The sequence below is a fragment of the Papilio xuthus genome, unplaced genomic scaffold, assembly GCF_000836235.2.
Source record: "Papilio xuthus unplaced genomic scaffold, Pxut_1.1 DF829758.1, whole genome shotgun sequence".
Classification (NCBI taxonomy): domain Eukaryota; kingdom Metazoa; phylum Arthropoda; class Insecta; order Lepidoptera; family Papilionidae; genus Papilio; species Papilio xuthus.
In genome coordinates, this window is record NW_013528891.1 from 634,734 (window position 1) to 662,485 (window position 27,752).

Genomic DNA, 27,752 nt, shown 5'->3' on the forward strand with positions numbered 1-27,752 from the left:
TCGATGAAAATTGGCATAAATGTAGAGCATAGTCTGAAAGAAAATATTGGCTACTAATTAAGCATTTTTTTCAAAACTGTGTGGACGTAGTCTCAGGCTACAGCTAGTATAATATATATTCTTAAATACATGCTAAAATAATAAATCGTTAATAAGTTAAATTAGCATCGTAATAAAACGACATCGGAAAATATAACGATCGTTTTGTTTATAAATTATCAAATCGTATGTTTTAGTTTTTTCCAACGTCGTTTCGGTGAAGTTTCCAAAATATTACGTTGGAATTTTTAACAAACAATCACTAAAAAAGTTTTATACATTATTTGATTAAGACGGAATAATAGAAAATCTATGTGTATTTTAAAGCCAAATACTTTACAAAAAAATTTTCAGATTTATATTAATAAAGAAAAAAAACTTATTTAAAAAATGCATTTATTATCCAATTTTTTATTTCATAAGGCGAGTTTCACGAAATACATTCAGTTAACGTAAAATAAAGTAGGTTTTTACTGTCGTAAGAATTGTCTAAAATCAAAAATTATATTAAGTTTTTGGGAAAATTTAGATGGATGTTTGTTAGAAGATATCTCCAGAACGATCGAATGGATCTCGCTGAAATGTAGCATACATATAGAACATAGTTTGGAAGAACACATAGGCTACTTATTAGGCTTTTTAAACCCGTACGAACGAAGTCGCGGGCTAGTACTACTTAATAATAATAATAAATCTTTAATTCAGACACATGGTCCACAGAAAAATAAAACACAAAATAAAACATAATTCTTTAGGGCACATGTAGACGTGTTCACATGGCCAACACTGGACAGTCCAATCCCACTCTATCAACAATGAGTTGCAGGTCTGTTGGTGCTGTCCCGCACCCGCCGCATCATGGATGCTGCTCTCTTTCTGATCAATGCGGCTAAGCCAGCTCCAGCATCAGCAAGACTTAAGCAAGACGTCATAAGGATTTTTGTTAATGTAAAAATAATTACTAAAAACTAACAAGTTTTTTTTATCTGTATCGTTTTATCAATTGTTTTAATTTATTATAAATTTGTTATTTGTATGTTAACTCATTTAATTATTTAAATTTTATTTTATTGTCTCGTTTGAAAATATGCAACAATAAAATTTAAAGAGCACATATTGTTATAATAAAGGAATTTAAATTATTTTCCGTTAATTAAATTCATTTATTATTAATTAAAATTATTTCTATAAAATAATTTGAAATGCTTTTAATTATTAATAATCAAGATTAGAAAAACGATTAACATTTTTTTGTTTTATTTCAAAATTAATATTTCAAAATTGGAACGTTATATGAGAAATAAAAATAATTTTAATAATTGATTATTAATATTAAATTATTTAATTATTTACTTTTCTTTAATTAGTCTATGTGTTCTTTCAGACTATGTTCTACATGTATGATAAATTACAGCTAGATCCGTCCGTTCTAGAAATACCTTTAAATAAAGATATATAAAAGAAAGTTGTGTTAGTTACACTATTTATAACTCAAGAACGGCTTTACCGATATGCCTGAAAATTGGTGAGGAGGTAGATTAGAGCCGGGAGACTGACATAGGATACTAATATTTTCGAATTTATGCCTTGAAGAGCTGCTTTTTATTTAACTTACTAATATTATAAATGCGAATGTTTGGATGGATGTGATGTGGTGGGCTAGACTAATTAAGTTTTTTTTATATATCCACGCGGTCGGAGTCGCGGGTGACAGCTAGTTTATAATATTAGTAAGATTATATTCATTCTGTATATTTTTAGTGACACCTTTGTGTCCTTAATAAGGCGAGTTCTATCAAACTTTACTTGTTTCTAACTAACTAAAATAATACTAAATAAACAAAACGTATCAGTACTTAATACTTGTAACTTAGGAATTGCTGTACGTCCATATTTTTATAACATAACTGACGCATTCGACGCTGTCCGCGCGACACAAATAGTAGCAGAATCTCAAACGTACCGAATAAACGTATAAAATGTCATAAAAATTATAATGTTGGTAATAGATATCATCATCATCATCAGCTCACTATACGTCACCACCGAGGGGCTCCGAGCCTACCCTAAGTTAAGGGTAATAGGTATAATAAAGAGAAAAGTACGTATAACTCAGAGGGATGGACAGAGAATAGTGACTTCTATTTGGCGTACTTTTGTCTTGTGTTTTTTCGTCTCTGCCACACTCATTTATCTACATACAAGATTATTAACACCTTAGTACACATTTTTTGTATGTTCTGTAGCCGTACGCCTTTATTATTTAACAAAAATGTAATTACTAACCAATATATTAACTGTTTTAAATAGGATTATTGTTTTTTTTAATGAAATACGGTAATAAAAGAGCTAGGTTCTTTAGTTATTTGCTGGTAAGTTTATAATGGATGACGGGTATAGGAAGGGGAAATGTTCTCTTTCTGTGCGTCTCTTCTGTCGATTAAAGGCATCTATGGGCATTGATCGCTAGTCTCGTTTGCCTTCTTATATGTTATATGCTACTAGAAAATAAATTGGAAGTGCCTTGCCTACTGTTATTGGGAAAGGAGAGGATAAACAGAATTAGGATTTCCTCATTCTTTCCATCCTCTCCTCTGTCAAACTTAATTCAGTGTAAATTCGATGTTTGTACGAAAAAAGTTTAATAACGAAATTGTTTAATTCAAGTATGATTTTTATAAAGTAAAATATGTTTTTTTTTCTTATATCTCTTATTAGAAAATAAATCTAGTAATATAAAATTACCTCCTGCCTTAGGGTCTGCATTCCAGCTATGTCATTGCCTACCAGGGGAACAGGATTGCCTGCGCATGCGACTCATTCTACCAAACCGATTGACATGCCAAATGTTTTTAATTGCAACACCACCACAAAATGTTTTTTTTTTTAAAAAAACCTTGTTACATTCTCTATGGGCACCTCACTTACCTATTTTATTATTTTAAATTCAGCTACCATTTCACGAATTATTATTAAGATTATAATATAATAATTAATATTTTTTTTAATAATATTTTGGCGCGGCACAACACTATAACACTTAAGTCCACTGTCCACTTTAAAAAGTTTCCTTTACCGACGGATTTTTAAAATTCGAATAAGTTTTCTATACGGCCAGTTTCATTATTATAATAGAAATAAAAAAAATGAACATCTGTTAAGCCGCGAAAGGTAATTCAAAAATTAAAAATAAAAAAAAGAACATTCGAATTCGGTAAACAATCGTAGAGCCAACAAAAGCAGCGCTTCGCGGCTATCCGAAGCTGTACTGAAATTCTAAACCCCGACTTCGGTGTCTGTGTCGAACACCCCCCATTACTAAATTTCCAATTTATTCCAAAACATCACAACTATACAAACTAAACAACGCAAAATACACCTTATCCCTATGTAACAGAGTTCAAATTCCTATAAAAACAAATGTAACTTCAGACTATAAAATAAAAGTCCAGACAGGACAAGGCTATGAGAACGTATAATTTCAAGACGGAGCTGCGGGCCACACCAACTAGATATACCTGTCTCTTTCACGCCAATAGAAAAAGCTGCAGATTTCGCGATACAATGCTTTGTTGCTCATTTTTTTTGCTATTCTGTATTATATTACGTATTATTTTGTGAATTAGTTTGTTCCGCGGTGTCATATTTTTGCTCTTTACCTGACGATGTCTTTTTACAGGAATGGGAAGCAGGTTCTATCTACATATTCATGCTATTATAATAAATAGGGTAAATACTTAGAAAAATTTATTAAAACTTTTTTTTTATTTGAACAGTTCGTAGCTAACTGACAGCTTTTTGCTAATGATAGTGTTTTTATGGAAGAAAACTGAATAGAAAACATCAGAAAAACCTACTTTACTTTAACCCATGTAATTTTTTCTCTTTTATTTTCGTGTTAAAACTTATGTCTATTTTTAAATTGCTTTTATTTTATTTAAAATTCCACAACCAAAGTCAACTAAAAAACTCTTTACTAAAGTAGTCAAAATATTTTAAAGTAAACAATGCTAATTTAGATTAAAACAATTGTTTATTAAATAAAAGTATATTTGATATAAAATTTATATAAAAATGCATTGATTATTATAATAATAAAAACATCGAATTATATTAGATTTTTTTTAATTTATTTCCTCTTTTCTTTTGGTACAATGAAACATTTAACTTTAAAATGGTCACACATTTGTCGAACCTGAAACAAACGAAATACGATTAAATTTCATAAAACTTATTTAAAATTAACTGTCGTCTGCTCTATCACAAAGAAAATCTTAATAAGTAGCCTATGTGTTCTTCCAGACTATGTTCTAAATACCTTTCAGCAAAATCCAGTTTTGGAGATACCTTCAAACAAACATCCATCTGAACATTCGCATCTATATATAAAAGAAAGTCGTGTTAGTTACACTATTTATAACTCAAGAACGGCTTTACCGATATGACTGAAAATTGGTGAGGAGGTAGCTTAGAGCCAGGAGACTGACATAGGGTACAATTTTTTTTTCGAATTTATGCCTTGAAGAGCTGCTTTTTATTTAACTTACTAATATTATAAATGCGAATGTTTAGATGGATGTGATGTGGATGGATGGGTGTTTGAAGATATCTCTAGAACAGCTGAACGGATTTCGATTAAATTTGGCATAAGTATAGTAATTAAGTTATTTTATATATCCACGCGGACGGAGTCGCGGGCGACAGCTAGTTTATAATATAAGTAAGATTAAACATATATATTTATATGAATATCAAATTTAATATCTTATTAGTATAAAAAGTTTTTGATTTAAAACAAAATTATGAAAGACAATATTTGAAATACAAAAATAGGTGTCGTGTGAAGTCAAAGCGTGTTGCAGGAAATTACATGTAACAGTGCGACTTTGAAATTCGAGTAAACAGAGACTGACTAGACGGAAAAAATAAACTTTGTGATATTAATATGATTAACTGTTTTATTTCAAAGAATTATAATCTGCAATGTATTCGATTACATAGACGACAAATTTTTTTTTTAATTTTTTTACTTCAAAACGAAATAGATACGTTAAACCAATATTTTAATGATTCGTAACAATTGTTATTCCCATGTTTTTGACGATAAAAATTATAAGCGATAATAATCTCACTACTAATAAACAACGTTAAATTGTAAACTGTAATCAATGTATCTTCAAATCCTTATTCAAACATGTTTCTACCAGAGTTTCCACTGCCATAAAACATCCAAAAACATTGTCTTTTTTCCTCTTAAAGAATAAACATGTTGGAAACATGTTTTTATATATGTTTCGCCTGTGTAAACTTACCACACAGATGCCGTAATGTAAGTGAGCGAGGATTGCTACCAGGAGAACAGAATGCAACAGGAGGTGCTGCAACGCTGGTTGGTATATGGACATCAGAGCAGCTGCTATCAGCGGCCATAGAAGACTATTGAAGACTTCACATTTTTGTTCACTCATCTCTGACACTATTAGACGACTCTGTGAATGAATATTACAGTATTCCAGTGGACCCTAACTGTCTCGTTCGACCGGTGCACAGAATGGCCGTAACAGTGGTAGAGCCCGCTTTAACATCTTCGCAAGAATTGTCCCGCTCGCCCGGTGAAATACCACGACCACACAGATGACAGGCTTCAAGTGGAAGCTGTTCCGCGTTTCGTCTGAGGAGTGTGCGTCCCGGAGACCTAATTTAGTCCTCTTTCCTTTCCCACCCTTTTTATTATAAGGATGGGAAGAGGAAGTGGACCTTCCGGATGAGAGGATGCATGGAAAGTGAAAATATATAATATTTTCTTTCTGTGCATCCCCTCCGCCGTCGATTAAAGGTAGGCAACGCATATGCAATTGCGTACGTCTATGGGCAACGGTCGCTTCGCTACTTCAGCGATTTCAGGTGGAAGCTCGCTCGTTTGCCACCTTATAATATAAAAAAAATTACCGCGTTTCGTCTGATGAGTGTGTATGCCAGAGACATCCATTTAATGATCTTCCTCTTTCGATCCTTTTTCTTATAGGAAGACTGTGAAGGGGAAGTCGATTAGACAGGGAAGAGTACGCTTAAGTAGAGAAAATAATTACGTATATCTTTATAAAATTACTTACAGCAATGTTACTAAACAAAGTCCCAAAGAGTAACAGGAAGGCGCGTGGGTAGTTTTCCATGACGTCACTGTTTAGTGCCCAATACGTCATTACTACCACCAATGACGTCATCGACCATACAGGACGCACAGCCTCTAGCAACGAAAGTTTCTTACCCGTGCCGTTTTTGTATGACCTATTATTATAAGTTTGTGAGTTTAAAAACTGTTTGCACTCGTGAAACATCCTGTATCTCCAACACTCAAGAAAAATACGAATCGAATATCGTCATAATCAGTTCAGAGGGGCTAGCACGAATTTTTGCGACACACATCGTCATAACGTTCTAGACGAAAGTCAAAACTTGTATATTCGTTGTTGTATTTTATGCCCGATAGGTGGCGCTGTACAAGCTGTTTTTATCTCTGTTTTGTCAAAGATAAATGACAGAGATGACGATATGTTTTATACATAGATTTTGATATGAGAAACCAATTGTTAATCGAACATTGTATATACAACTTACAAATACACATTGTATATAGACACTGGAAGTGTTGTGAACAGACCAGTTGCGTGGATTGCCACTTCTAGAACTTGAGCGAATGTTACATCATGGAATATGAACATCTTATAATATGCAGGCCCTTTGATACCGGCCACTAAGAATAATAAGGATGATGCCTGAAAAAAAAATACTTTGTCGAAAAATATTGCCATCTCTATCATTCCCTTAGTAAGAACAAAGATAGAAATATTTTATATCGCATTCAGAGAACTATCGTCTTATGATGCCCTAGTATTTACTTCTATCCATTTTGATAAATTATTTTTAAATTATTGCCATTTCATTTTAATCAAAGAGAAAGATAGAGAGAAAATAATATTTTCTCCTCATAGGGGGCTTAAAGGTTAAGCACTTGACTTGTAATCTGCAGCTTCTAGGTTCGAATCCCGTTGTACCAACGTGTTTTTCGATTTAAATATGTACATTTATTAGACTTTCTTACTGTGAAGGAAAACATTGTGATGCTGCACAAATCTGCGAAGTAATTCAAAGATATATGTGAAGTCAACCCGCACTGGGCTATGGTTGACTATGGCCTAGTCAGCCCTCAGTAGGGATTTATGAGCTGATGATGAAGGCAATAAGTTCTTACCCACATAGCGATGTCATATCCCCATGGTAGATAGAGAACTCTTGTGTTATATTTTTCACAATGCGATACGTAAAAATTAAGCACAATACTGCCTACTATTAAGTAACCTCTGAAAAATTTATTAAAGATTAAAAGAAAATAAGCTATGTGTTCTTCCACACTATGTTTTTTTTTATAGCGAAGTGACCGTTGCCCATAGACATACGCAATTGCATATGCGTTGCCTACCTTTAATCGACGGAGGAGAGGATGCACAGAAAGAAAATATTTTCCCTTTCCATGCATCCTCTCACCCGGAAAGTCCACTTCAACTTCCCATCCTTTCCTTATAAGAAAAGGGTTGGAGGGGAAAGAGGACTAAATTAGGCCTCCGGGATGCATACTCATCAGACGAAACGCGGAATTTCTTCCACTTCACGCCTGTTTTCTGTGTGGTGGTGGTATTTCAACGGGCGAACCTGGCCAATTCGTGCGAAGATGTTAAAGCGGGTTCTACTACTCTCAATGTTTTACATCTATGCCAAATTTCATTAAGATCTGTTGAGGTGTTCCGGAGATATCTTCAAACATCCATCCATCTAAGCATTCGCATTTATAATATTAGTAAGATTTAAGCACTAGTCTTACGATAATCATAGTATACTATACCTAAATAATGGTATAGAAAATTCATCTCTACCGAACACAGAGAATAAACAGAACGGTATAAAGAAGACAATGTAAGAATCAAGGCCGTGGTCAAACATCTCCCCAAGAGGTCCAGACACGCCCAGCCTGCGCGCCTGTTTGCCGTCTATACCGTCTGCAACATAAAAACAAAGTTAAACTGATATATAAACACGGCTAAACACTCACGTATATACGTCCGGTGGCGGCACCGACTAGTTTCGATCCCATCGGGGGCCCTTCATCAGGATGAGTGGTACTGGTATTATTTCGCGGACGCGGCCCGTCGCTCACTAAAAATCCGCGAAATAATACCATTGCCACTCATCCTGATGAAGGGCCCCCGATGGGCTCGAAACTAGTCGGTGCCGCCACCGGACGTATATACGTGAGTGTTTAGCCGTGTTTATATATCAGTTTAGTATAATGTCTCACGAAAGTTTGAATAATTTAAAAACAAAGTTAGTTAGCATCATCATCATCAGCCTATATTAGTCCACTGCTGGACACAGACCTCTCCCATGGCACGCCACTGAGCACGATCCTCGGCCACTCTCATTCAGCTCTTGCCAGCTTAGTTATTCTACTCCTCCGAAACAGTTTGACAGATTTTTTATTGAAATTTTATATGCATATTCAGTAGGTTTAAGAATCGGTTACTATTTAATTTTTAATCCCGCGCGGATTGTCGTGGACGACAGCTAGTCCGCATAAAACATCGTCATCCCTGTCATCCTCGTCATGCCTTGGAACTTTAGAATAATTACGCTAAGAATCAAATAGGGAATCTCTTTCTCCTAGATATCTTTTTTACTGTTGATTATTTATTATTAATTTAAAACGCTGCCAACGCATTACACGCCTTTGGCTTAAGTCTTCATTAAATCTATACTAAGCTCGTAACGTCTCTGAGTATGACAACTTACCTAAATTATAAGCGAGGAATATCAAAACAGCACTAAGTGTGAACACGTAGTTTGGTATATATCCTCTAAGGTTCTGCTGCCCTGGTCCACCGGCTGCAAGCCAATGGTAGTCGTACCAGGAAGTCAGCAATGCGACAACCACCACGCAGATGAATCCAAGGAATGTGATCAGGTTTGGTGCAAGCCATCTAGGTATAATCTGGAAAAATAAAAAATCTAGATCAAACTATACAGGCGAGCTGAAATGCTTTTCTGGATGCGGATCAAGGATATTTTGATACCTTTGTCAATGCTAATATTATATTAAATTCACCTTATTTATAATTTATTTCATCATCATCACCTCACTCTACGTCCCAACTGAGGAGCTCAGAGCCTACCTTAAGTCAGTGACTATGTCGTAGTGAATGCAGTGCAGACTTCACACATATCTTTGATCTTATCAGATATGTGCAGCATCACGATGTTTTCCTTTACCGTAAGAACTTGTTAAGTTTTAATTTAGTAAGGTTATATCCTAACTAACTGTCGCCCGCGACTCTGTCGAGCGGAATTTAACTTAATTAGTGCCCTATGTGTTCAGACTATTTTCTATATGTATGTCAAATTTCAGCCGCTCTGGAAATATCTTCTAACAAGCATGCATCCATCTAAACATTCGCATTTATAATATTAGTTAAATGAAGAGTTTTGTTAGTTACCTTTACTGTAGCGTTCCATACAGGATGCATAACATAATTACTGAGAGGACTTGTGTCGATGGCTCTGTACTGAAAAAAAACATAATAAAAAAAATGAAGTCCAATTAACACCGTGTTAATGAGTCATGAGATTCCTCTACGGAGTGTCATAGTGGTGACAGTCAAGATTTTTTTTTATATAATCAACTAATAGCTCGCGATTCTATTCGCGCGGTATTAAAATGAGTAGTCTATGTCTTCTACCAGACTGCTCTACATCTTTGCCAAATTTCATCAAGATCTACCGTTCTGTAGATACCTTCTAACATACATTCATACAAACATTCGTATTTATAATATTAGTAAGATATAATAAGCATGAGAGCGACGGAGGCTCAGGCTTGACCCCTGACTGTTGAGTTGCAATCTGCAGGTCCTGAGTTTGAATCCCGCCATGTACCAATATGTTTTTCGATTTGCGATTTACATATGTACATTTATCCGACGTTCTTACGGTGAAGGAAAATATCGTGATGCAACCTGCACATATCTGAGAAGAAATTCAAAGATATGTGTGAAGTCAACCCGCACTTGGCCAGCGTGGTTGACTATGGCCTAATCACTCTTAACTTAGGGTAGGCTCCGAGTCCCTCAGTGGGGACGTATAGTGAGCTGATGATGAATAAAGTGTTACTCATATTTATACATTTTTAATGTTTTCTAAAACCTCTCTAAGCAGTAACTTTAGTTAGTAAACGACCTTGTAATTAACTACATACACTGACCTCAACACGTGTTTACGTAATTCAAACTAAAACAACAAAAGAAAACAACAGACAAATTCAAAACCTTCTTTTTTAAGGCGATTAAAAATTGTTATACACACGACTCCTAATTAAACTGGGGCGGGTAGGGATAGACTAATATCATGTTTACTAAGATATAAGAAGATTAATTACTTATCGAGATATATTATTAATATTTAATCAAACTTTAACAGTGGTAGAGCCCGCTTTAACATCTTCGCACGAATCGGCCCGGCTCGCCCGGTGATATACCACGACCACACAGAAGACAGGCGTGAAGTGGAAGCAATTCCGCGTTTTAGGCCTTATTTAGTCCACTTTCCCTTTCCACCCTTTTTCTCATAAGGAAAGGATGGGAAGTGGAAGTGGACTTTCCGGATGTGAGGATGCATGGAAAGGGAAAATATTTTCTTTCTGTGCATCCTCTCCTCCGTCGATTAAAGGAAGGCAACGCTACGCAATTGCGTATGTCTATGGGCAACGGTCACTTCGCTACTTCAACGATTTCAGGTTGCCGCTCGCTCGTTTGCCACCTTATGATATAAAAATAAAACTATAATGTGTCTATTTAAGATAGATTAGTTTGACAATTTACTAGATATGGGTTGAGTAATCGATTAAGAATTTTTCGATTTTCGATGTCTATTCTCATAGAACTTGCAATCGAAAATTTCGTAATTGCTTTTGAATTACAGTATAAATAAATTTGTGTCTTTCTATTCCTACTTTATCTTTCATAACGACATTAAACCAAAAACTGCGGTGTTAACGAACATAAAATATTTTTTAATTAATTTTGAAATATATAGCCAATAAATTCAAAAAGTTACATAATACCTAAATTATAGTACTCATTTGTTGGATTAATTTTATAACAAGACTGATTCTCGATAGTTCGACAGTCCGACACTATGAACACCATCCATTAAGTACAACATTAATCCTCATACAAAATAAATTCGATATTTTATAGACGTCAGTTGTCGATCTTAACACACACTATAATGTTTCGTAGATGTTAAATTAAAAATTAAATAATTTCTTTAATAAACAATAATGATTATAAATTTCTGTTTGATACAATCGTTACATCTTACTAATATTATAAATGCGGATGTTTGTTTGAAGTTATCTCCAGAACTGCTGTATGGATCTTGATGAAACTCGGCACATATTTAGTGTTAGGAAGAAAATTGGAAAATGTGCCGGTGTATCCGCGCAACACTTACTAAAATGTCAACGTTTATGTCCCCTCACTATTCATTCTGTCACTTGACTTTGTAACGAAAGCACGTCATTCGCGCTAAAGGATTCTAAATAATAATGTCTAAAATAACATACCTTATAATTATTAAATCCATTTAAATGTTCTTTAGATAAATATTTATAATCAAACATTCTTTGAAATAGTAACAAACAGTACTAAACAATAATATTCACTTCGTTACAAGGTCTATTAGGACCGGTTTTTATAGATTTAACTTAATTATAAAAAAATATAAATAATATGAACGTTATAACAATATGGATAGAGTTTAAATTACAATGTTTAATAAAAATATTTTTTTATTTTAGTTAAAACACGTTGTAAACACTCAATAGCACAAGAATGAATGAAACATTGATAACACTATCAAATACAAATGTCATATGGTTCAGTGGTTATTTTCTTTGTCATCAATAGGTCAGTATGAGTTCGAATCTTAAAATATTTAACAGTGGTAGAGCCCGCTTTAACATCTTCGCACGAATTGTTCCGGCTCGCCCGGTGAAATACCACGACCACACAGAAGACAGGCGTGAAGTGGAAGCAATTCCAAGTACAGTCTGATGAGTGTGCGTCCCGGGGGCCTAATTTAGTCATCTTTCCCTTACCACCCTTTTGTTTATAAGGAAAGGATGGGAAGTGGAAGTGGACCTTCCGGATGAGAGGATGCATGGGAAGAGAAAATATTTTCTTTCTGTGTATCCTCGCCTCCGTCGATTATGGGCAATGGTTACTTCGCTATTTCAGCGAGTTCAGGTGGCCGCTCGGTAGTTTGCCACCTTATGATATAAAAAAATTGACCTGTATAAACTTATACTTTAACTTTAGTAATACTAACAATCGCCCGCGACACCTTCCGCGTGGAGTTAAAATAAATAATTAGTAGCCTATGTTTTCTTCCAGATTATGTTCTATAGGAATGCCAAATTTCATTGGGATCCGTTCCAATTAACTTTCACGTAACATCAACGGTCGCGTTTAAATTGCAACGAAATAAAAGCTGTCAAATTCAAGCAATCACCCATCCATTTATAAAGATTTGACGTTGAAATTGTTGACATTTCGCAATGTTGGTAGACAGATATTTTAAGGTTATGTTTTTCGCTCTCATATGTTTATGTTTACTACTATATGAACATATTTAAAATATATATTAAATGTTTATTGCTGTAAATATGTTTTAAGTTTACTCATGGCCTAATTACTTCTTATCTGACATTGATAAGATATTTATTATATCAGTGTTGCGAACATTTCACCGGACGGCTAGCAACATATAGATATACCTAACTTACTTCTTACTAATATTATAAATGCGAATGTTTTATGGATGTTTGAAGATAGCACAGCAGCGATGTGGAATCTATCCTCGGCTGTATTTCCAAACCGCTACGACTTAGGGTCCTTCAAGAAGGTCGTAGACGAGAGCGAAAGCGTGCCCGTGGCCCCGTCCCGATGCGTTAGAGGAACAGAGAGGTTTAGTGGGTATGCCTCCGCTGTGGAGGAGAATCCCACATAACTACTGCGTGCCTCCCGGGGCGCGGAGTATGCATAAAGCATTCCTCTCTGCGGTTCCTCTGGTATTGCTGATGTCCATGGGCGTCGTTGAACACCTCGGTGTTCCCGCAGCTCGTTTGCCCCCTTCTGTTATAAAAAAAAGGTCCTTCAAGAAGCGAGCGTATCACCATCTCAAAGGCCGGCAACGCATCTGCGGTTCCTCTGGTGTTGCTGATGTCAATGGGCGGCGTTGAACACCTCGGTGTTCCCCCTTCTCTTATAAAAAAAATCTCTAGCACGGCTGAACGGATCTTGATGAAATTTGGCATACATGTAGAACATAATCTGGAAGAACACGCTAATCATGTTTATTTTTAATTACGCTATGTACTGGTTGATAAGGAAATTATATGCAACATTTTATATCCATATAAATAAAATTGGACTATCTGTATGTAATTTCGAAGAAAATCGTATTTCACAAATAGATATATATGCGTTCCTGATAACGATAATCCAACTTATTAAAATTTTTGTCTGTCTGTCCGCAAGTCCTAGTTTTTTTTTATATCATAAGGTGGCAAACGGGCGAGCGGTCACCTGAAATCGCTGAAATAGCGAAGTGACCGTTGCCCACAGACATACGCAATTGCATATGCGTTGCCTACCTTTAATCGATGGAGGAGAGGATGCACACAAAGAAAATATTTTCCCTTTACATGCATCCTCTCAACCGGAGAGTCCACTTCGCATCATTTTTTTATAAGAAAAAGGGTGGGGAGGGAAAGAGGACTAAATTAGGCCTCCGGGACGCACACTCATCAGACGAAACGCGGAATTGCTTCCACTTGACGCCTGTCTTCTGTGTGGTCGTGGTATTTCACCGGGCGAGCCGGGACAATTCGTGCGAAGATGTTAAAGCGGGCTCTACCACTGTTAGTTTGTTCCGGGTAATCTCCGGAACGGTTAGACCGATTTTGACGGGACTTTAACGGGAAGGTAGCTGATGCACGTAGGCATACATGGGCTTCTGTATTTTTATCTTTTTCGTGGTTTTATAATCGAAATTATAGGGTTATTTCCAATAGCCATATTATCGACCATAAGGCTTCCTACACACGATAAATGCAGCGATGATATGTACAGACGCATTGCAAATTTAATGTAGTTAATTGAGTGCAGTAGTGCGCACAATTAGGCGACGCACTAATTGTGCCCGCGACGCGCCCGCGCTCTTACTGTGACAAACGGCCTGCGCCTGCGCAGCGCGACAGCTGCTAATTTGACGAGATGCACCACAGGACAATTATATACAGAAGTTGAGTTTTTATTGATATAAAATAATTGTTAGTGCTTTTACTAAAGTTTGTATGTCATTTAGTTTTGTTTAAATTCTTTTAATATATATTTTTTGATTTTTCCCGTATTTTTAGTATAGTTCTGACTAATATTATAAACGCGAAAGTTTCAATGGATGTTTGTTACAAGATATCAGCGGAACGACTCAAAGGATCTTAATGAAATTGGCACACATATAGAACATAGCCTGGAAAAACACAGAGGCTACTTTAGTTTTTTTTTTAAATCTGCGCAGACGGAATCGAAGGCGTCAATTACTTTGTTAATAATTAATAATTTATTGTTTAGTAATAAAATACTGTTAAAAGCAATAAAATTTATTCCATTTCATTTTTTTATCTACTATTAAAAACAGAATGCATGGAAAGGGGAAATATTTTTTCTTTCTGTGCATCCTCTCCTCCGTCGATTAAAGGCAACGCATATGCAATTGCGTATGTCTATGGGCAACGGTCACTTCGCTATTTCAGCGATTTCAGGTGGCCGCTCGCTCGTTTGCAACCTTATGATATATAATTTTTTTTTAAATACGAAAGTATATTTTCTAAAATGTATGTCTGCCGGTTCAATACACTGTGGTGACGAGTGACATTATTAGCCAATTGATTTGCATGAGTATGAAAAATATGTCGTTGCATTATCTAGAATATATGGACATATGTTCATTGTTTAATTGTATCCATTGCGTACATACATACATACAAAAACAATTACGTAACATATTACACTGGCTGTAAAACGCGACTTCGTACGCGTGGATATATAAAAAAACTTAATTAGTGTAATGTGTTCTTTCAAACTATGTTCTATACGTATGCCAAATTTAATCGAGGTCTGTTCAGCTGTTCTAGAGATATCTTCAAACACCCATCCATAAATTCGAAAAAAAAAATAATATCCTATGTCCGTCTCCTGGCTCTAAGCTACCTCTTCACCGATTTTCAGGCATATCGGTAAAGCTGTTCTTGAGTTATAAATAGTGTAACTAACACGACTTTCTTTTATATAAGATAAGATAGGAAGATTGGTTGCACTTGTTAATGGATTTTATATGAATTTGTGATTAAAAGAAGCAATATTACAGTGGGTTTTCATTGCCGAAACATTTGTTATGCCATCTTTTGCCTTGAACAATTGACATAGATTTTTTTGCTATGTACAGAGAAACTTCGCGGTTATTCGTACTCGTAGAAGTAATTTATCTTTTTTTATGTTACCTATGCTTACTGCACTGCATTCCTGACATATCTTCCAACGACTTTTGTCAAAAAAATAAAATAAAAAAAAATCCATTTTTTGGTAAAAAATTAAAAAAATATTTTTTATTAGCTTATAATTTTTTTTTTATAAATAATTAGTGAGGTCTATCAAATGTCAGACAGTAGTTAGAGATGACATCATGCGAGCTGATCCCGGCCGCCATTAGACAATGCTAATGGTACGAATGATTACGTAGCACTCATCAAATAACCTAACCCTATTTATTCCACTCATGAATAATTTCAAATGATTTATAACACATCTCAATTAAACTGGATTTTGTATCTTTTTAAATTCATCTTTAATTATGTGAATATACTTGTTCGCGTTTTTTCCACGACACTTAAAGTTTGGTCATAGCGTCATTATAAAAAAAAAACAAAGAAAAAACAAAATAACTGGCCATAAAATATCACTTATTAAAATTAAAAAAAAAAACCTTTGCCTTCACATGCGTAAAAAATATAAAAAAAAATAACTGTCAGAATACAAATAATTATTACAATTAAAAAAAAAACATCTCCCTATTCGTAGCCAGTATCCATTATCTGTGTCTGCTGGCGAGCGGGGTGGCGCGGGGCGCGGGGCGCGGTCTCCGCACGCGCGCCCGACGTTCAGACATTATCGGCGAGGTTCGAATTTCAAATTACGCGCCGGTGTCGGGTGGTCCCTCGCGTCGCCATGGCAACGAACAGGTGTCGTATCGATCCTACACCGGCGCTAAGCATCACGGTATTACTTGAACAATTTATTACTCAACTGTACGTATTAATCCAACAAGCTTCTGACAGCTAACGAAGTGTACACCAACATTTTTTTTTAAATTAGAAGAAGACAATGACAAAGAATTCAACCAATAAGACCAGCGCACTTACTTATTTGTGGCCTTTTATCAACTAAAGACGTCTAGTTTTGAACACCTTAAGCATAAAAAGAAATAAAACGTATTTTTCTATTACGTAAGTTTTCTATTGCATTTGACACAATGTACTTTCACCGACAATGTTCTGTCGGTGCAAAATGGGACAACATTAGTCTAAATTACGAACTGCAAAGGCCGTTTCCATTTGCATCGTCTGTAACACTGTCTAGTCGACTCATCAGTCTGACCGATTAATTCGACCAAATATAAATGTCTCAAGTTAGTAGCAGATCGCCTTTATTTTAAATACATTATTTTATAGTAGGGTTACTTTTTACTAATTAGTGGATTTCTTTGAGAAAACAATTATCGTACTTCTTAACTTTTGCTAAGAGTTACCCTTAGGGACCCCCTATCTTGGGTAAGCTCCATTGCCTCTCGATATGACGATGACGTAGGACGACGATCCTCTGAAAAACATTTCGTTAGCTCCGTAGGATTTGTTTTTTGTAAGAAAAATGTTTTCAAAATTTTTTAAGGGTTTGTTTATTTTGTTAATGGTACTAGGCTCTCATAACTTGGACCGCAAGATGGCCATTAGCGCGTCTGGCCGGATGGTCTCCAGTCTCACACCTATTGACGCTTCCTCCCGCGATGTCTGCTCTCCTGGTACCCGAGCTCGCGAGATTAATGTCCTAATGAAGGTACAATATGTCGTTTCCGCGGAAATCAACTAACTAGGAAATCATACGTCGGCAACTGTAATTGGTTGAAAACGTTTGAATATTATCATGTTGGTAATAACGTTTTTTTTTCACCAACAGAAATTAATTAATGGAACTTCTTACTACTTTAGATGCCAATTAATAGACTAAACCTATTAATAATTTTTGAATTTAAAGAACTGAAATCAAAAACAAATATTTAAATATGCTGTCGCCAGAGACTCCATCCGCGCGGAATTAAAAAAAAATACGTACGTAGTCTAATTAGCTAATGTAGCTGAAATGCGTATGCTAAGATTTTTTATTTTTTATTTATTTAAGATGTATGTGTGGTGTAACTAGAAAGGATTAAGTTAAAAATGTGTATATTAGAGGAAGTTTGAAAGTAGCGCCAGTGATCGAGAATTTGAGGAGTAAAAGATTAGCGTGGTTTGGACATTTTATGAGGAGGGATGATGATATAAGCAAAAAAAAAGTAATGCGATTAAATGTGGATGGCTACAAGGGTAAAGGAAGACCACAAAAAAGTATGGAATGACTGAGTAAAAGAGGATATGCGTAAGAAGGGGGGTAGATTCGGATATGACGACTGATAGACATGTATGGAGGAGTAGTACATGCTGTGCCGACCCTCGATAGGGATAAGGGCAGGTTGATGATGATGATATACATAGTCTATGAGTTCTTCCAGACTATGTTCATCTAGATCCATATAGTCGTACTGGAGATACTTTCTAACATTCATCCATTTAAACATTCGCCTTTGTAATATTAGTAAGTTTAAAAAAAACGAAAAACATCCTGTTAAATTACTAATTGACTTATTAACAACATTGTATAGCTTCTTTTAATAATGAGAATAGCTAAAAATATATTCAGTTCAGCACGAATTATTATGTCTAAGTCTAGAAATATCACGCGTGCGATAACAACGTGTTATTGGTAAAATTATAGGGTTGATACATGCACGATATATAATAAATGTTAGTCCTAAGTTAAAGAAGCAGCCCTAAGTTCTTTAGTCACTTCGGACTGTCTTCTATGTTACGTATATTAAAGATCTGTGATCGTAAAATTGTCAAATATATTAATTAATAATAATAGTTGATAAATTTACAGTTCATTTTTTAAAAGAAACGTTGTGTTTATTTACATTTTAACTTTTGTTGAGAATTACATTAGGGACCTATCTTGGGTAGATTCCTAGCCTCGCGGTGAGTCTTCTTCTTAAAGACTCCTTAGTATTTTAATACAATTTGTAACGACGTCTAGACTTCATCATCAGCTCACTATATGTCCCCACTAAGGGGCTCGGAGCTTACCCTAAGTCACGGGTGACTAGGCCATAGTCAACCTGGCCCAGTGCGGGTTGGTTGACTTCATACATTATTGAATTTCTTCTCAGATATGTGCAGCATCACGATGTTTTCCTTCACCGTAAGAACATAGGATAAATGAACATAAGTAAATCGGAAATTGAAAAACACATTGGTACATGACGGGATTCGAACCCAGGACCTGCAGATTACAAGTCAAGTGCTTAACCCCTGCGCTACCGACGTTAGCAATGGTATTATTGAAAAAAATTTTTTTGAAATTAATTAATTAATTGTGTCAACCCTAATTAACATTGTTGGCCAATTACCCGTTAAAATTAACAAATAAGCTCCAACAACAACAATCGCCTTGTCTTTTTGCTTCGTTGTTTGTTCGATTATTTTAACGGAAACCGTTTTATTTTCATTCTAAATTTGAGTTGTTTGTTTTATTTTGCCACGTTTTAACTTCGCCTTAATTGCTTTACGATTCTATTTGAATGTTTATCAATTTGATTTAATTGAATTTGGGGAGTTTTTACTAAAGAGAATTGTGATTTATTTAAAGTAGTATAATATAAGAATAAAATACTAAATTAGAATCTAAATACATATAAATATAATTGGAGTGTCTGTTTGTAATATTGAGATATACAGCCACATACACCAAAATAACAATTTTACAATTTTTGTCTGTATGTCCGTTTGTTCCGTTAAATCTCTAAAATAGCTGGACTGATTTTGACGCGACTTTTATTAAATTATTCAAAATTTCGTGAGATATTATACTAAACTGATATATAAACACGGCTAAACACTCACGTATATTCGTCCGGTGGCGGCATCGACTAGTTTCGAGCCCATCGGGGGCTCTTCATCAGGATGAGTGGTACTGGTATTATTTCGCCGCCACCGGACGAATATACGCGACTTTTATTGGCAATAAGCTGATGTAAAAAACTTAAGCTACGTTTATTTAAAGAAAAGATATTTAATTTTAGATAAACATAGTAATGTTGCTATGCCCAAATATTGTTCCGTATCGCGCGCATGTCAGTATTTCACGCGGTCGAAGTCGCGGACAAAGCTAGTTCATCTACAGCTCACTATACGTCCCCACCGAGGGGCTCGGAGTCTACCCTAAGTCTTGGTTCTTTGATATGATTTTATTTTAACTTACGTTGCATCATCTTTCTTAATTATATTAGTAACAGTGATGCGTATCGTTTGAATCATTCGCAGTATGTCTAGAGTTAACTATGTGCAAGGTGAACTGACGTATTCGGATGACTAAGTCAACGGAAATGGGAGCTAATAGATTCACACACACACACACTTACATATAATATATATATTAATATACCGAGCTATCTTACTAATGTCATAAATGCGAATGTAAAGATGTTTGTTTGAAGGTATCTCCAAAACGGCTGCATGGATCTCGCAGAAATTTGGCATAGATGTAGAACATAGTCTGGAAGAACGCATAGATTGCTAATTATGTTTGTTTTTCCGCACGGACGGAGTCACGGGCGACAGCTAGTAACATACATTTTTGCCTTTATTTCGTTGATGGTCGGCTTAGTACTTTTAATATATTAACTATGCACGGGATTAAAAAACTTAATTAGTACCCTATGTGTTCTTCCAGACTATGTTCTACATCTATGCCAAAATTCAGCGAGATCCATTCAGCTGTTCCGAAGATAACTCCAAACAATCCATCTAAACATTCGCATTTATAATATTAGTAAGTAATATCCTAAATGGAGTCTTATCCTTACTACGAATAGTCCGCTATTCAAGAGCTATTTAAAGCATAAATAATATAAAATATAAATTACGCTAAGTTATTTCTATTTGCGATTTTATTATCGGAAATGATATTCCCGATGTTCTCGTTGCCTCGTTCCGCAATGTCGCGCGCCGACTGACGGTAACCGGACGCCATCTTGCGACGCCGTGACGCCGTTTTGACAGCTGTCAGTTGGAACGGACATTCGAATTTAGAATTTGATTTATGTTTTTCTTTTTAATCTGGAATAAACGTCACAGTTGTATGCACCATTGATTAAGACTTTCTAGGATTTGTAGGAGATAAATAATTTTTTCGATATTGGAATTATTACTTATTAAAATTATCCAATAGTTATATTAAAATATAGCATCTAGTGTCTAAAGCCAATAAACAACCAATTTAAAAATTTTGCTCTTATATTTACTACTTTTTTCATTTACTAACAGTTGTCACCCGCGATTTCGTCTGCGCGGAATTAAAGAAAAACTTAATAAGTAGACTATGTGTTCTTATAGACTGTACACATGTGTTGCAAATTTCATCAAAATCCGTTGAGCCGTTCCGAAGATACCTTTAAACAAACATCCATCCATCAAGACTTTCGTATTTATAATTTTAGTAAGAAGTAAAATGTGTTTCGCTTGCATTTTTCTTTTTTATAAAAAAATAAAATTAAAAACAAAACTACAAACTAACCTCACCTCACTTAGGATCGTTCCTTAGGGATACAATATAACAATCGCCGTATCCAATTTATCCAGTAATTGATAAGAAAGGGATAATTTTATGATCCCATAACATCCCTACATGTGTTAAAATCATCGCGCGAACACGAGAGGTCCTGAGGGAGGAAGTTATAGGGGTTGGGTATACAAAAAACTTCGCAAAGGGGAATTGGGGAATTTATAATCATTATAAATTTTCTGTCTACAATTTAAGCTTCATTATGGATACAGCTTAGAATTTTTGCTAATATTATAAATGCGAATGTTTAGATGGATGCATGGATGTTTGTTTGAAGGTATCTCCGGAACGGCTGTCACTCTCGATCTCGCTGTAATTTTACATAAATGTAGAACATACTACATGTACTCTGAAAGAACACATAGGCTACTAATTTTTTTTTTAATTCCGCGCGAATGTAGTCGCGGGCGACAGCTAGTCTTTACTAATATTATAAATGCGAACGTTTGCGTGCATTGATGGATATTTGTTAAAAGGTATCTCCATAAAGGCTGTATGTCATTGAAATATTGCATACATATAGAACATAGTCTGGAAGAACACATAGGCTACTAATAAAGTTTTTTTTCAAACGAATCTGTTACAAACTAACCACATAAACAAAATAACTCCCTAATCTAATTACTCCCCCACTCGACAACCCCAATCACCCCATTAAGTTAATTATCATCACTTGTCATAACCCACAAGTTCTTATAATTTGCGATATGCATCAGGATTGCCTTATCACGGCATCTCCCCCACACGATACGGCATATTTGTCATTCGCACCTCTTTTTATGAAGTGTCATATTTATCGTAATACTAGGGGGCCGACAGGCCCGCGACTTCGTCCGCACGGAATTAAGAAATAAAAATTAATAGTCTATGCGTTCTTTGAATTCTAGATCTATGTCGATGCCAAATTTCAGCGAGATCCATGCAGCCGTTCCAGATATATCTTCAAGCAAACATCCATCCATCTAAACATTCGCATTTATTATTTAGTAAGAAGTAAAATTAACGACGTCTTTTTATTTAATCTTTTAAAATAAACCTTCTAACCCGACATACTCGTAGACTGGATCTTAAAAAATACCATGACTTCACGCCCGTTATTTAAAGGAGTAGGGCAAATACTACTAACGTTTACCTTTTTTTTTATGTGACGAGAAAAAAAATGGTTCAATTCAAACTTTTTGTTTCAAATAGAAAAAAAGTACTAGGACTTCATATCCATGGTGGCAATATTAAAACAATAAAACCATAGAACTGTTCATCGCAGCGGTCGCTTCGATTTAGACCGCAGGGATCAGGCGCGCAGGCGGAAGACGGAGCCCATACAAACGCAGCCCGCGACTACGAACATACAGGATGCGGTCTTCCTTGTTCGTGGTTTATTTATTTCTACAAAAGTAAATTACAATTTCTTACACTCTTTTAACTTGGAATAAATTACCGTCTTGTAAAATATTTATATGTCAGTCAGGAGATGCACTAATTGCTTAATCAAATCGATACTAAAGGACTGCTAAATGACCATTAAATAACTCCGAGTGTCCCATTAAAACTCTATAAATACTATTACTATTATGTCATTCCCACGGTTTTTCTGCTGATCTTTTCATTTTTAATCTTTTCCATTGTTGGATTTTGAAATGCGCAGAATTGACATTCATCTGTCAAAGATTTAGTATACAACAGAGGTGATATTAAGCAATAAAGTCACAGAGTTCTTTTTTTAATATTATGACGAAAGTTACATTGCCAGTATCAGTGTTTGCCGTTGCCGTACTTTTATAAAAATTTCTAATTCACTCTGGAACTCAAGGAGAATGGATATGCAAGGGAACATACCCATACTATGTGATCGGTTTAAGTGGGGGAGCGGAGTCTTTAAAATACTACAGTCAGTCACATGAGCGGGGGGGAGGCTCAGATTTTAGTCACGTAGTCGTTACTTGTTTTTTTATAATACATAATTCACTAGTAATTTAATGCATGCAGTCTTATGCTATAAAGAAGAGTACGAGCCAAATTATTTCTTTTAAAATTTTTACCTGTGAAATGAATGTGCAAACTAAAGAGGAGGGGGTCTTGGCATGTACTACGGGAAGGGAGGGGTCGAAAAACCTAAAAAAATAGGTCACGTAGTATGGGTATGTTCCCTAAGAATGGGGTCACATAAACTTATACAAGTTGATTAAATATATTAAAATGTCTCGTCTGAATCGAATATCACACGTGTTTGCATTGTCAAGGTTAACTATATATAAATTGATGTAAGCATTTTCTACGCAATATTGCAAAACCTATCGGCTAATATTAAAGTTAAATTGTTTTTAATAAACAAGTATAATTTCTAAGAACTAGACGCATCAAATTGCACTGAAAACTTTTGCAAGTTTGATTAATTATAAGCGTGAAATATGTATGTATTTATTTAACCAATAGGTTATAAGTTAATATGTAAGACATACATACATACCCTCCCATATAATTGCTTCCAAAAAAAATAAGCTATAAAGTTTATCTAGGTATTGAATTTAAATTAACATTAATTTATCCTTTATTACTCAGTAACTAATTAAATAAAGTTAATTTATTAATAAAATTAATAATTTACTATTAATAACTATCAATATCTTACCAGGACAGCATAAACATTGAGTAGTCAATTATTCCAGACGTCGTTATCGCGTCAGACGCTGCCGTTGGCGTCACCGGTTATATGCTGACGAAGTGTTATCGGAAATGCAAGCATTCAATACGAGTACCTATATGAACTTATCTTCGCCTGGTACCACAATATCAATACCAAAACAATCCCCACTTAGCCTCATTGTTTATTTATTTTAATTGAGAAGACGAGAGTTATATTGGTAACAAAATAACGTCACTGGTGATTTCCTGACGTTATCTGAAATGCAAGAACTCAATAAAAGTACCTATATAGATTTATGTTCGCCTGGTACATCAATATCATAACGAAAACAATTCGCCGTCATCCGTTGCCTCCATTTTGTTTATTAAGAAGATGAGATACAGTGGAAACAAAATAATAGTTTTCATCAGCGGTGATTTATGGCGATTTTGTGACGTTATCGGAAATGCAACTCAATGTACCAATATAGATTTATGTCCGCCTGGTACCTCAATATCAAAACCATAACAATTCGCAGTTATCATTGCTATTGTTTATTTAAGTTTCATTACGAAGCCGAGTTAAATAACAAAATAATATCGTCACCGGTGATTCGCTGACGACAATATCGTCGGAAATGCAAGAATTGTACGAGTGAGTACGTACATATATGGATTTATGTTTGCCTGGTAGCAGAATATCAAAAGCAAAACAATTCGCAATGTGTGAAACCGTCTTTAAAGCAAGCTCCATCGCACAGTTTTAACTCAAGAATGAAATCGTTGTTAAACAGAAAATTAGTTTTAGGTCCTAGGTCTATTTATCTAGATATTATTTTTATGCATTACTTATCTTTGGTAATATTTTCTACACGAAACGAAATATTTCTTTAAAAGTTGTTTCTTGTCTAAATCTGAAATTAAGTATTAAAGACAGGAATTCTTTCGCCTCCTCTCACCATTAATAAAGAAAAATTATAATTTTTTTTTTACATCCCCGAATAAATGTATAGCCGGGACGTGGAGTGAGCCGTACGTAATTTAATATCGAAGAAACCGGATAGTAGACAGTATGGCGCGGCCTTAAATTTTCTTTTTAAATTTTTCTTTTTTTTTTTTTCGTACGTACAAAAAGTCAAAGGACTTTTATCTTGGAGCCCGTTTTGTTAACTTTTTTTTTTATTTCTTGTCTTAATCTTTTTGTATCGTGTGTGATCCTTGGCCTGATGAACGTATTGTTTTGTGTCATGGCGGTAAGTTGTGTTGAATAAATGACATTATTTTTAATGCCCATGTTTTTTGTTTGTTTTTTTTTTATTAGTTGCGTTCTGTTTAACATATTTAAGCGGTACTATCACACTTGACTAGTTTGATATGGAATACACATGTATTTAACGAAAATAGTAAGAAGCATGATATGCGAGTTTAGCTTGCATTTATTAAAATAGATTTTAATTGAGAGAACAGGTAGCTTTTTTCGTCCTGTATATGTAAGATTATGAAAAACAAAATGGATTCTTTTAGGATTCGATATAATTTTGTATTGTAATTTTAAGCACATTCTTGCTGTTTTAAAAACATATTTAAATGAGCATTGCTATATGTCATAGTAACAGGTTATTTTATCTATTCCCAGAGTTCCCGCCTTTTGCCATGTGTCAGAGCAACAGCTGAAACCCTTTTGGTGACATGATGAATATTTTGCCACATGACACCGCGGCACCGTCTCTCGTTTGTGTGCTTTCGTTCTGTTACTAGTTTAAAACCATTCTGGAACACTTCTGCGTATCCTTTCTAATGAGGGCACGGAATTAGATGCGTTTACGTTTTTTAAATTGACATTTAACGAACGTGGGTAGTTATTTTTGGCCAGTGTTTGTTTCTAAAGAAAGTTAAAAAGTTTTAATTGAATTATTAAAAAAAAGTTTAAAATTTAAAATGTAAAGAGTATTTTTTATAAATAATTTGATAGTGGCTGAACGCATGTGACCTTTGCCTCGTCAATTAAAACATGCACTGTTTACGAAGTGCGCTATCGACACGAGATAATTACATGCTTTGATACAATGACCGCCATGTTTGTTCCTTTGTTTGTTGAAAAATATTCCTTATACGTACACTATTGGGTTACTGTAACTAATATATAAATTTTACAACAGATATATATTGATATTTGATATTAAGAGATGATTGAACTACGATTCATAAAACAAATTAATGAATCAATATCTTTATATATATAATTCTTCTGTGAGTGTGTATGTCACTGAACTTCTCTCAAACGACTGGAGCGATTTTGATAAAACATTTTTGTGTGTGTTCAAGGGGATCTGGGAATGGTTTAGATTCACAATTTTCATCAAATATTAACTTCATATTAATTTATTCAAATTAAAGACGTGTAGACAGGACAACGTCTGTCGGGTCCGCTAGTATATTTATAAGTCAAAATAATTGACGTTTGACGAATATTTGACTTTTCTTTAGTTTATAAATTGTTAATTCGTTAATCTTAGTGATATTATAAATGCGAATGTTTTGATGGATGTTTGTTTGTAGGTATCTCTAGAACGGCTGCATGGATTTCGCTGAAATTAGTCATAGATGTAGAATAATAGTCGGGTAAACGCATAGACTACTAATTTTTTTTTTCAATCCACGCGTTTAGAGTCGCGGACGTTTTGGTGGGAAATTTGACATTGAATTTTTTGCACATTCCCGTTAAATCAACAAAAACTCTTTTTGTTTTTATAACCTTAAAATTCATTGGTAAAAATATATAACACATGTTAAAACTTACTGGTTGGATGGTAGTTTTCGTATAGCCCTATAGAGGCAAAGGTAATTCGATATATCTATACGAAATTGGGGAATATTATGTGTAAAAAATTGTATTTTCCTTACAGAATCATCGGGGCATGTGCTCTGTGGTTTTATATTACGCCTTACTTGTGGGTTCCGTTCATCAGAACCACATCGAATGGAAAAGTTTGACAAGACAATGCTATTGTACTGGTTGTAATCTGATTTAAATATATTGGATGAAAAAAAGATGCCAATGTTTGGATATATGTTAGAAGGTATTTATTAATTTGAATAAATTAATATGAAGTTAATATTTGATGAAAATTGTGAATCTAAACCATTCCCAGATCCCCTTGAACACACACAAAAAATTTCATCAAAATCGCTCCAGTCGTTTGAGAGAAGTTCAGTGACATACACACTCACACAAGAATTATATATATAAAGATAGTCAGTATTGCTTTAAATCATAGCTGGCATACAACTGGAATGTAAACGATAACTGGCGCCAGTGAGAAAACAATCCATGAGATGTCAGTAGTACTATTCAACTATATTACGTTCTTTTATAATGGATATTCCTGTTAATCAAGAAGTTTTAGGTAACAAATGTAAAGATGAGTTTTAAATTAATTAAATTTAAAAACATTATCGCTGGTTTTCATTGTCGTAAGATTGTTTCACAATGCTTTTATGAAAATGTATCACCACGAATCTCATCAATTTTAAAGTAAATTATAAAATAAATTCAATAAGATTTCGATGTGAACTTTAACCCTCTTAAAAAGTATGTATAGATCTTAAATAACGACAGAATAGGGCAAGATGTAAAATCAAGGTACCCTTTTCAACTGTTTTCGCTAACCCTTTCTATGAAATATGGATTGTAGAAAGGGTCAACTTTTGTTGTATTTTTTTTTATCGTCAATTTCTCGCAAATGTCAAAAAATTATCGACTTCTTGTTTAACCCTTTGAAAAGTATCCATGACCCGTTGGGTACAATAAATAGTATATGGATTTGTAAACTATAATTTGACCTTTGAATTATTTAGTTTTTAGTTCTTGCAATATATTGGATTGTGTTACAAATAAATCGTTTTGTTATTTTTTTTGGTATTTTATTACGA

General features: G+C 34.6%; 2 protein-coding genes across 3 annotated transcripts in view; both read right to left on the reverse strand.

Annotated features, from left to right (window-relative positions):
• The window catches only part of eya (eya transcriptional coactivator and phosphatase 2), a 40,543-nt gene extending 37,373 nt beyond the window's left edge, over positions 1–3,170 (reverse strand). The window contains exon 1 of one of the 2 annotated variants that reach the window (XM_013305915.1): positions 2,968–3,170. Coding sequence is in view for 1 of the 2 variants with exons in the window: in XM_013305919.1 (XP_013161373.1) it covers positions 2,785–2,805 (21 nt within the window). In the remaining variant the exon portion in view is untranslated. Of the gene's footprint in view, positions 1–2,784 lie in introns of both variants that reach the window. The other variant, XM_013305919.1, reaches the window with a different exon arrangement.
• Positions 3,171–4,126: 956 nt separating this feature from the next.
• Positions 4,127–11,870, reverse strand: LOC106123097 (ethanolaminephosphotransferase 1). Its single transcript, XM_013319275.1, has 9 exons — positions 11,711–11,870; positions 9,585–9,653; positions 8,884–9,082; positions 7,940–8,093; positions 7,292–7,400; positions 6,658–6,815; positions 6,153–6,327; positions 5,352–5,528; positions 4,127–4,234 (listed from the first exon to the last, which is right to left on the reverse strand). Exons 1-9 carry the CDS (start codon positions 11,765–11,767, stop codon positions 4,169–4,171), a joined length of 1,164 nt encoding a protein of 387 aa, XP_013174729.1. The 5' UTR covers positions 11,768–11,870; the 3' UTR covers positions 4,127–4,168.
• Positions 11,871–27,752: the final 15,882 nt, after the last annotated feature.